General features: G+C 42.8%; 1 protein-coding gene across 1 annotated transcript in view; it reads right to left on the reverse strand.

The window, feature by feature from the left end:
* The window catches only part of DHX9 (DExH-box helicase 9), a 1,660,482-nt gene that overhangs the window by 1,189,635 nt on the left and 458,347 nt on the right, over positions 1-12,500 (reverse strand). Inside the window, exon 9 of the mRNA XM_044086769.1 lies at positions 6,479-6,556. Within this exon, the coding sequence (XP_043942704.1) occupies positions 6,479-6,556 (78 nt within the window). The remainder of the gene's footprint in view (positions 1-6,478; positions 6,557-12,500) is intronic.

Consider the following 12,500-nt stretch of genomic DNA (forward strand, 5'->3'; position numbering starts at 1 on the left):
TATGCAACACATAATTCAAGTCCGAGGCTGGTGGAACTTGCTTCCTGGGGGCCTGAAATGTAGTACTCCCTTCAGAAATAACTTCACTTGAAGTCTGGAAGCAAGTGGGGGGTCAAGAGGCAGACAAGCTGAAATAGCAGCAAGGTGGGCCTTAGAAGAATATGCCAACCCTGCCTGCAACAATTCACACAGACAGGACAGCACTAAGGGTCTTCTCCCCGAAAAGTGTCTAGCTGATTTTTAAGACACCAAATAGAGAACCTTTCCCATTTGGATAGATAGGATCTCCTAGTATTGGGTTTCCTGGTCTCATGCAGGACATTAACCACTTCCTCAGTGTAAAGGTATCTGAAAGGAATAAGAACCCTATCACGCACAGGGTTAGGCTCAGAGATTCCAAATAAGGTGGATTAGGGATCACTTTTCCTGTGTGAGGAGGTCTACCCTGTGATGTAACTTGTGTTGATTGCACCTGGCTAAAATGCAGAAGGAAGGGGAATCAATGTGTCTTGGCCAAATGGGCGTCGCAAACAATTTTTCTGGTTTGTCCTGCTAAATTTTCATTAGGACTTTTTCTTAGAATGGGAAGGGGGATGCATAGAGAAACATCCCCTTCCATGAGATACAGAAGGGATCCGTCACCCGCACTAGGTGGTTGGGTATTCTGGTTCAAAACTGAGGAAGCTGTCTGGTCAGAGGGGAGGCAAATAGATCTATTTGTGGAGTAACCCATCTGTGGACTATGTACAGAAACACATCCCTGTGTAGCACCCACTCGTAGTATTGTGACATGGACCCGCTCAAGGAGTCTGCCCGAGTGCTCTGAGCTATGGAAATGTAGACTGGGTGACTCCATGCTGGACTGCTAATTCACAGGCCTGAAGTGCAAGTCTGTATATCAAGTAAGATCTTGTTCCCACAGTTTGTTCACATACCAAAGAACAGTAGTGTTGTCTGTGAACAACTTCAGGGGCCCATTTTTCAGATGGTTTTGGAAGGCCCTCAGTGCAAAGATGAGGGCCCTCATCTCTGTGATGTTGATGTCCTCCCTCTTGAAGGGGCTTGCCCATGTGTCTTGCACTTTCCAGCTGCCCATATCAGTCCCCCAAACCAGGTATGAAGCATCTGTGTATATTTCCTGGACTTGAGTGAGGGGTTGGTAATGGCAGTCCTATGTTAAGGGACATCTGATCCATCCAAAGGATCTCCTTCCTTAGGCATTTTAGGAAGGGAATGGAATGGTAAAAGGGGTGGGAGTGTGGGTCCATATGAACCTCAGGTACCACTGAAGTTTCCTCATGTGGAGTCTTGCGAGTGGTAACATGGGGATAGTAGAAGCCATATGCTCCAGAAGTCAGAGATATTCTCTTGCTGTCATAGCAGGGGGGGGGGGGGAGGACAGGACAACAGACATTCCTTCAGGCTTTCCACCTTTTGGTGTGGGAGGAATGCCCTCATAACATCAGTCCCGACTCTGCAGCCCAGGAAAACTTTGTCCTTGGGGGAGTTTAGATTGGATTTGGGGAAACTGACTGTGAAATCCAGGGACTGCAGAGCACCAATAACTGTCTGAAGATGGTTCTGTACAGAACTGTAGCAATCTGCCTGGATCAGGTAGTCTAGTTATAGGAAAGATTTTTATCTCTTGGACCCTGCAATAGGCTACAACTGGAGCCAGACACTTTAATACCCTTGGAGCAGTAGACAGCCCAAAGGATAAAAAGCAGAGAACTGAAAATGTGAGGAAGCCATAGAGAAATGTAAATATTTCTTGTACTTGGGCCTTATGGGGATATGCATCTGATGTCCAAGGTTGCCAGAAATGCCCTGGGCATCAACTGTGGGAACAGAGTCTGGAGTGCAAGCATGCAGAAAGTGGGTTCTTGAAGAAAAAGGTGGAGGTGGGATAAATCCAGGATGGGTCTCTCCATGGCCTTTTTCTTGGGACCAAGAAAGGTCTGGAGTAAAAGTCCATTCCCTTTTCTGACAGAGGGACTGGCTGGATAGTCCCTTGGGAAAGGAGGTTGTCCAAGATGGTTTGGAATAGGGCAGGTGGTACTTTGGTGGCTGCAGGACATCTTCAAGGGGGGGGGGTGATCCACGTGAAGAAGTAACCCTTTTCTATGATTGACAAGACCCACTTGTCTGAGGTAATACTTTTCCAGATGGGAAGACAGTGAGATTGCCTCTGGGAAAGGGCTATGGTGTCTGCCCTGAAATGGAGGTTTCTAGGTTGTAGTCTGAGCAGGCCTGGAAGTTGCCTGCTGTTTCCTGGAGATTTTCTTGTCTCTAGTATGAGTAAGAGCAGAACGTTTCCTAATGAACTGTGTCTTACTGGGGTAATTTCTGCGGAATTTACGGATTGGTGACACAAATGCTTTAAATCCTGTAATTCTTTCCCATTCTGCTGAAGGGCTTTGAAAAGCTCTGCTACGTTGGCCCCAAATAGGGCAGTAACCAAATCAACAAGACAAAAGACTCCAATGGGCTACTTATGTTAAAGTAGCAGGATCGGACAGCAGAAATGGCAGGATAAGCTGATGTTCGACTGACAGCAGAGAAGTTCTGAGGAAGGGACATGCAAACGTCACTTTTATGGCCCACCCTCTCTACGGCCAAAATCGGACATCCCACATACTTTAGTGACAAAAGCTTTTGTATACTGGCTGGATGTTCAGGTCGCTAGGCGGAGGCTAACCCAAAGGTTATGAATACTGCAACGTAAGAACAAGACATCCCATGTGTGAGGAATACGGCACACAGTGGATTGGACTAACAAGGCAATGAGCCTCTTTTTGGTTTGGCATATTTGGAAGCTTTCTATTACTCCTTAACATCTTCAGACAAGAACCCCTGGGAAATGCTGCAGTTTTCCATGATGTGATCTGACCCTAACCAATGCACACACACAGTGCAGTGAAGCCTTGTGTGGTATTGGATGACTGCAGGCACACCTGTTTACCTTTTCTGCTGCAGAGGCGCCCTACACCTTCGTGTAATGCAGTTCACTTACACAACTACTTCAAAAATAAAATACAAGCTAACCAAATTCAAGAATTGAAGGAATAAACAGACCTCCCTCCACAAAGTACTTACTGCTTGATGCCTTCAAATTGTAGACGTGGACAAAAGCTGGACTCGGACTCACTCTATTGCTGTGAATGTGTCATGTGGCTTGAAAGAAATGGAGATGGTGTGGGCAGACATCACCTATACTCCACATCCCTTATACAGAGAGACCAGCCTAGTCACAAAGGGAAGGAACTCAGCTCAAAAGCAGAGAATACATCAGATGCAAGCGAATGCTGACTGCAACAGTTCATAACACCATCATAAGGTAGATGGAGGTGCCCCCCCCACACACACACACTAGTGAGTAAGAGGAGGTAAAGATCCATGATGCAAATTCTTCAAGAACATTACACAAAACAGCAAGTTTAATGGGCATTGACAATGATCTGGATACAGACAGAAGTGCTCAGAATCTGGCTGGCTGTGGGTTGCAGACAGCAACTATTAACACAAACATTACAGTTGTGCTCTACTGAACTGCTCATGAAAATAAAAGTCCCTCTACACCGTAGATGCTATACAGCTGCAGGTTCAAATCCTAAATCAGACAGCACCAAGTCAACAGCTATGACCTTTTCCTCAAAGCTTCAGGGTCAAGAGGGACAGTCTGCTCTCCAGTCCCTGTCCATGAGGTGTGCATGTTCTGTCAGAGTCTGTACATTTTCCCTCACAGCTGAAACACCTGTTGGTTAAAAAAAAAAAAAAAAAATTCTCTACAATGTGCTAACATTGTATTTGATCTTGTTGGCCTGATCATGTCTGGAATAGGCTCTAGAATGACAAGTTCATTTCCCTAATTAAAAAGTGAACAGAAAAAAATAAAAATCAACTTACCACAACTTAATAGCCAAGCTGTTGAAGAATTACATTACTTCATGTACAAAGCATGCACAGATATATTGAAACATCCACCTAATGCAGACACTGTGTGAGCACATTCTGATAATTTTTCATTAACTCATTACATCTGACCAACGCATCCAGGTGCATCTGCAGTTAACTCCTACTGACACCTCTAGGAGTCAAGTATTGTTTGTTCATATTTGCATCAATAATTCCAAAACCATGTCATGTACAGAGTTTTAAAAGATTTCACCTTAAAGCTTGCACAATGACAAACTGCATTAATATTTGACCTCTGTCTAGTGCAGGTACAGGGATATTAACTGTTTTTAGGATATTCATTTATATAAATATAATTTTTGGATTTTTCTAAAGCCTATTATGAAAGCTCTCAGCTAAAAGAATAAACTTCTGCTGACAGTATGTGTGGAACTTGAGTGGTTGCTGAGATAAGTTGTTTAAAAATATTACAAACGTAATACTTGGTGTTTACTGTGACTTATAAAATTCAGTTTAAGACCTAAAACCTAAAGAGTACTACCTATATAAAAAGTAGTTTGTGCTGAAGAGTTTGCCATTTATAATTCTTTCATAATCCCTATGGTTCCAGAGATATGAACATTCGTTTGAAATGAGGACATAATTTGATTCTGTTAAAAAGCTTAAGTTACAGTGCAAACTTCCCGAGCTCCATTTGAGTGAATCAGTTAAAAAACCAAAGGGTCAGTATCAATGAAGGACAGACTTGTGGGAGGGATTCAAAAACAAGCTGTAAGAAAATGTCACATGCAAGCTACAGTGTAAAAACCTGAAACCCAAGGGCTGCACACCTTTATGTGAGGGTGCTGCACACATCAAAGGGCTGATGTACTCAAAGGCAAGCAGATGGGACTGCAACTACTAGGGGCTTAGACCTTCACTACAACTACCTGGCTTCACAGATACACTCGCTCAAATTGCATGTCATCGTTCATGTCTACAGCTTTATCAGAGACAAGGGTACCATGTTACACACAGTTGAAAGGGCCAAACCTCATTTACAAGCAAAGTGTACTCTAGGTTTCCTCAACTGAAAGAGCGTAATAAAACTGTTGCTTTAAACAGGCTCAAACATTATTTTATTTTTTTTATTTTACATTTGTTGACCGGGCTAGTCTAGCTGGATATATTTCCATTTTCAGTAGAGGCCCGGGGAGAAAAGCTCCACACAGAAGTAGACAAAAAAGAATCATACAATCAAAAAGAAATATCAACAGTAAAAAATACAGCAATATCAACATCAAAATAAAAAAATTTAAGAAAATATATAAAATTATAACTTGTATAAGTATCAAAAATTCATGTTGAAGGATGAGATGACAACGTGAAATATAAGGTAACAAGTCATTAGTTGAGTTCTTGGGTCTGCTCCATTAACTTAGCTTAAAGTAAACAAATCTGCTACTCTGGACAATAACGCAGTAAGATTTTTTTCTCTGTACAACAGAAAATGAGAATATGCTCCCTTTCTAAGATGATGCAGTGAAGCCTGTTAGACACTTTTGGGGGGGGGGGGTGAAATAGGGTTTTCTGTGCTCATAATGGCTTTTCACATAGCACCCCACCCCCCACCACCAAAAAAAAATCCTGCTAGAACTTTTAAACAATTAACATTTGAACACATGCTAGCAATGGTCTCAAAGCATAAACAGTACTCTCAAAGGGCAAAGGTCAGTCTTAAAACTGCTCAAATGAGCAGGTTGACCAAATACTCAAGTACAGTACAAGGCAGACCATACTGCAAGGCTAGCCAGGCATTACACATCTCTGGATTTCAGAAAATGGAAGGGACATTTAAGATTCATTACATCCACCATCCTCAAAAGTGCTCATCCAATGGGAAAGGAGTAAAATCATGATGAATTTAAAATGCTTATGGCCATACCTGCCTTATATGACTATTCTCAGTGTACTATACCCACCACTATTTAAACTGCATTATTCTCAGTGTACTATACCCACCACTATTTAAACTGCATTATTAATTTTAATGTCCAAATCTTAGTGAGTTCCAAGCCCCCAGCATGAATATGCCCCTCACTTCATCAGCAGGGTTAAGCTTGGTCACATCTCGGCAATCGTGGGTGATCCCAGTCCCCTTTTCTTGCTCTGAGCCCTCTACCAGCAACCAACATGCATGACCAGTACCTTTCCTATGAGCATGCTCATCCTCCTCGCCATATTAAACAAATGTTACAGCACAGATTCGGCCTCGCATAGCCAAGTGCTATCACAGGCCTATTCACTGCATATCGTGCACCTCACTCTCCAGTAGGTGATGAATTGGATTTGTTTGCTTCCTCCCCCTCAGCATGGGCAGGCTGTTCACTCCCATCCACCCTTTTCAGGTCCTCCAGTGACCAGGCTGCTAGTGAATTGTACGACAGGTGGGACATGGACAGGGATTCAGCCCTCTAATTCCATGAAGTCAACATACTGTTTTTTTGAATACTACTACTACAAAACTTGGTTACTTCTAGATATTCCATTCCTAGACAAACAGCACATTTTAGTATATACATACCTGTGTAAGTTCGTTATTATTCTTCATAGTGAACATCTGCTCAGCTTTAATGTCAGCGCTGATCTGTTCTGGTGTGGCCTGCAAATGCATAACATATTAAACATACACAACCAAACAAGACCGTCCACCCCTCCCTACACAAAATTGCACATCTCTCACTACTTCCTTTAAGTCTTCATTAACAGTTATCATAATACTATGTTCAAATAGGCAAGCTGCTTGATTACTCGTTAATATACACATTTTATTTTTAATTGTTTACCAGATGAGTCCTGCTGGGTGGAACTGTACTTTAGAGGCACCCAAGAAAGAAGCTCCCAGCACTGACACAGAAACCCACCCTCACTTTAGCCAGTCTACATGACCAAAGATATTGCCCCATTCTGGAACACAAAGTCATACAGTAGATATATAATTACACATTAGGAGTACATTTTGAGCACAGAGCAAGAGACAAACCTATCCACAGAAAACGTAACATTTAACTGCCATACACAACGCACACCCAAATCCAAAACGATGCAGCTAATTTAACTCCACCTCTAAGACTTAGATTATGACAAAGCCATGCAGACATTCCGACTACTAGTGTCCGTGTCCTAACAGGTCACGGTACAACTAACAGCACTAGTTTAACAGAAAGAGAAAGTATGAACCAAGTAAAATGTTCTCAGTCTGGCAGGTAATCTTACCCTTAGAACACATACAACTAGATAATGAGATACTATGGGCAAGTTAACAGCAATACACGAGACCGATGCTCTCGGTCTGGCAGGTAATGTTACCACTTACAACACATACAACTAGATAATGAGATACTATGGGCAAGTTAACAGCAATACACGAGACCGCTGCTCTCGGTCTGGCAGGTAATCTTACCCTTAGAACACATACAACTAGATAATGAAATACTATGGTCAAGTTAACAGCAGTACAAGAGACCGTGGCAAAAACTGTTGCTACTTGGGCAGAGCTACACACTACTAGTAGAAATGCTTACAACATAGAACAGACAGACTCAAGTAAGATGCAATCTGTGCTAAAATTCCTTTCCAGCTTTTCTGAAAGCACTCAAGATGGTGAGCATTTTCTAATCCAGTACAGTAAAACATTCCAGGATGCAGGCAGCACATATGCCACCAGAATTGTATTAGATGCAACTGGTCTTACTTTTACACACAGCACTGGCTCTGGAATGAGAATGCCCAAAGGCATGGGTATACTCAAGCCATAGTTTGGTTTTGCTCAGATATAGCTTGTGACAGTAGATGAAAGGGTGGTTCACACAGCTATTAGCTTCTGAAAGGAAAAGCCTGAATGATGTTAGAGCATAAAAATTTGACAGCTATTCAAGAGAGTGTTTGACTTTATTAGAGACGCCTGATGCAGTGGTCGATAGGTACCATTCACTAACTGTAATTCTACTAAAAAATTAACTTGGTGCAGAATGATAGATACCCAGAGGAGAAAGTCTAGGAGGCAGCTTGCCTAATCAAAATTAGGTAAATTATTATTGCTCTTCTGTGCTAGTCAAGAACAATGCTGCTTGTAAGTGCAGCTGGTATCAGAGCATCTTGTACCAAAAGTAAACAGACTTTCCCATTGTCATTACACTACAGGCCATGTGATGGGAAATGGGAAATTCACCCCGGGGATCACTTCTGTGGCTCTGCTCGACAGGGACACAGGAAAATAAATTTCTTGGGTGGCGAAAGCCAGGGTACATTTTTTGGCTAGGCCTGTATGGGCCCTAGGGTCGATAGCCTAGTACCTACATATGAACCTGTGTGTTCTGGGCACTTGCGTACAGAGATGTTGGGATGTCAAGTGATTACCACCTTGGGTAAGCAGGATCCGACAAGCAGGCTAGTAGTAGGATACACAGAAAAACCCACAAATATTGTGACAGTGATATGGGAACATTTATTACATGCTTTTGTGTGGTCGGAGTTCAATTTCTACCTCTAAGAACCTCTTCCTTACCCCAACAGAGTCAGAGGCTGCGAAAAGCTGAGGCCTATAGGAGCCACTACAGGATCCTCATGTGGAAGCAAGTGAAGTGCACCATCAGAACAGATGGAGTCTAATTCTATAATTGAGGACTGGGGCAGCTGTAGGAGAGCTTGGACTGGATGGCAATGACAATCTGCATTCTGTCTGAGGGGAGAAAGATTATGGATATAATTGTGTCTAGATGACATACAATGAAAAGAATGTCTTGTGCTAGTTGAATTGATTTCTGTGATTTATGGATAGATGAGAGTTGCAGCAAGTGATCCATGGCTTGAACGAACTATTCAATTGCTGGGTCAGCTAGGAGCCAATCATCTAGACAGGGAAAGACTAATGCCTAAAGTCATAGGTGGGCTGCGTTAAGATAAAAAGGACAGGGCTCTGAACTGGAAGTGACTGGCTCCAAGAAGGAAATTTCTGGGAAGATTTGGCTATTCTGATGTGGCGATAAGCACCCTGGATATCCACCTAACATATCTAGTTATTTTTCCGCCCACAATCAAGACAAGTATTTCTCCAAGTAATCGTCTAACAAAGCAGACATTGAAATGTAAAGAAAGATTATCCAACAGGGAGCTTATCTTTAGGATGAACTCTTTTTTTTGGACTGATCAACACAGTCTACAGATGTTGATACATTGGGCTCCAAGGCCAAAAAAAGGGTCAAAGATGGCACTAGTTCAACAACTCATACCCAGATGTCCTAATGTCAGGTGCAGGGCATCTGCCAACCCAGGAGTAAGTATTGAAATATGTGGTATTCATCTCAGCAAAAGGCTACCACAGGAAAAATAGCTCATTATGTTATTATTGCAACAATGAAACATGAACATCTACGTCTTCAAGAAACTGTAGATGGCCTGAGGTTCTTATTTTTCTTCACAACCAAAAAATAACGAGTAAAATCCTGACCTAGTCTGACCTGGTGGGACCATGTGGAGGTTTTTTTTTTCTGGAACCAAGGAATGAACCTCTTTTCTAGATGCCTCTAGTTGATGATGTGGTATATACAGAAACATATGGATACATCAGTCTTAATATTGCGGGGGTAAGGAAAAAGGGAATTGTATAATCTTGGGAATTATCCTTCTTACCCTTTTGTTCTATTTAAAGGTCATCCTTGCAGGACAAATGATCTAGACTGCCTGCAGATGGTTGTAGCTGGGCAGCCCTTCAGGGCAGGTGGGACTGCCTGTCGCAAAATGGCCTACAGTATCCCTGGTTCCGTGGGAGTCCTTGGTCCCTAGGCTTGCATCCACTGAACAGACTGCCACTGACTTAGATGCCCTTGTCAGAAGTAAACTCAAATGGACAACACTTGATTTCCTACAGCAGAGAAATTTGGAACCCTTTTAGTTTCTACTGTATGTCTTTTCTGGGATCTCAAATAACTTCAATGGCATAAAATATTTTGCAGCTTACTCTCACTTCTACACTCAGTTTTAACCATGGACCAAACACACGATCATTCATCACAGAAGACATCAACAAAGAACACCTTAAAGTTGCCCGCAAAGTCACATAGGCACAGCCAAGCCCAATGCCCCTCTGCAATGCAAGCTCCTACAGTCAGGGCAGCTCTATTGGCTGCACTGTTTGAAGATATCAGTAATATTTATCTTCATTCTGCAAAGTTTCCAACTGTTTCCTAGAGTCTGGTATAGAAGGGCAAGTGCTTGCTGCACATAAACTCCCTGAAAATGATTCAAGTAAGTGGCATAATTAAATTCCCTAAGCACAAAAGTGCCTGAAAGCATATGCTTGCTTCCCTAACCTACTCATAGCCCTTTATTCCTTATTGGGGTGATGGACAATAGCTGTATCCTCAGTCATCCTTTTCAATAGCTTTCACAATAATGGAATCAACTAACAGACTGAGGGGCTTAAGAATTTTGTCCACTTTCCGAGTCCATGATCTTGCAGCACCCAGATCAATAGGAAGCTCTGCTTGAGGGACTACCCAAGAAGCAGAAGATGCTGAACCACTGGCCTCAAAGAGAACCTCCTTGATCTGAAAGGGGGGGGGGGGTCTGTGGGCAAGGATCCCCTCTGATACACAAGCTCAATGATCTTGTTGAAAGTGGGGTCTTCTGGAAGGGACGGGGAGCCCTTTCGAGCCTCCAAATCAGTGTCTGAAGTGAGGTACTCTGATAGAGTCAATGTGCCTCTTGGTACAGGTGCTTATTCTTGAACATTGAAGGGATAATGGCCCAACTCTTCAGAGGGCTTTGCCTACTGCTGAGCATTGCTTTTGTGGATAACCCTCAGCTCTGACCAATGATGCATGATGGGGCTGAGACATCTGTATGTCTACCCTCAATGGAGATGAAACAATCCTCCACATTATCCTGAAAAGCCATACCATCCTCGGCCAGATCCAAAGAACCCTCCTCAGTAACCTGATCCTCTCCTCAAAAAGGAAGAACGGATAGTAAAAAAAAGAGTACCCCCAAAGCAGAAAAAGTGGAAGGCTTCTAGGAGGGAAGTGGGGGGCAGAGACAGAGGTCTCAGACACTGACAAGGGTGACGCATGACACAACTCCAATTAATGTGTTGAACACAATGGTGAGTTGTTGGTCCTAAAAGGAGCCAAAACCCATTTCTGAAGATTATGAGTTCTACAGAATAAAATACTACTGCAAGTTAGTGTGCACAGGAGGTGACCTGGAGTTCTTCATCCAGGAAAAACCACCACTAACTGGTTGTTTTTTGGGGAGGGGGGATTCCACAGTTTGCAAATCTCAGGACATTATGGACTGCTCTTCCAACACAAAGACAGCTCCCCTCACCCACACAAGTCCAACTGCTATAGACGTCAGGCCATAAGGATCCATATTAAATTGGACCAATTCCCCACATACTAGAGATTCTACTACAGCACTGATACTTATGAAGAACATCTTGCAAACAGACATGAAGTTTTAAGTTTGTGCTGCATGGAATTTCAGAATATATACAATGGAAGATGGTGTCTGATCATATTACTTGGGCTACACTGCTTTCCAGCTCATGCCAGCAATGGCTAACAGAAAGAGAAGAAAGTAAACTGGTATTCAACAGTGACCACAGTTAGACATATAAAATTACAGTTAAACTGTCTACATGAGTGTTCTATGTTCTTCAAGAGTAACTAGCTGATCCACTCCACAAAGGGTAGCCAGCTCACTGCTCATATAAGGAATGTAGTCTCATCTAGGCTAGGAGATGCATTACCATCCACCATCCATGGTATCACATATCCAGCCTAAAAGTGTTTTGAGAAGGCACAAATCCAGTGACCAGGTGACTACTACTAAAACTTTCCAGGCACTAACCCATTTCAGGAAGGTAATGGTAGCTGAAGTACCCCTTCTGGAAGGGGGTCTGATATTTTCCTGCAGGGCCCTGCATTGGTTGCAATAGCAGAAATTAATTCACTGTGTTAGCCACTTAAAATCAATCTGTTTTACCCCTGGCAAGCCTTGTTTTATACAAAGACAAACAGCTGATGTAATCTAATCCTATACAAGTAAACTTCAACTTTCTTGTGCTTTTTAGGAAGTGCAGAATACCTGCACCCTTACTCTATCAATTACAGAGGAAAGCCAGAAAATGAAAAGCTTAGTTCAAGGCTACTTCTGTAATAACTTTTGGCATAAAGGAAGAGTTCATGTGCACTGTTACCCTGTCTTCAGGGAATTAGAAGAAAGACCCTCTACAAATGATAGCCTGTAGTTTGCAGACCCTGCTGGAAGAGGTGACTGCCATCAAGTAAAGAATAGTTGTGTAAAATCTTACCACAGCCATATATGTCCCTCTCTTCCTTGTTGCAGTATTCTAGGTGTGGGACTTCCTGCCCTCAGGCGACTCGTACGCCAGCTTCTATACAAAAGCTTCAGCTTGGCTGCTGCAGTGTGCATGAGAAGTCACACGTAGGGCCATAAACCAAGGGGCCTCAAATGCGACGTCTGCACACACAAACCTTAGAATTTGAAGGCCAGAAGGCAGAGTATAAGGCCCAGCAGTAAGT

This window comes from Protopterus annectens, chromosome 10.part0 (genome assembly GCF_019279795.1).
Source record: "Protopterus annectens isolate FY-2018-M chromosome 10.part0, PAN1.0, whole genome shotgun sequence".
Lineage (NCBI taxonomy): Eukaryota > Metazoa > Chordata > Ceratodontiformes > Protopteridae > Protopterus > Protopterus annectens.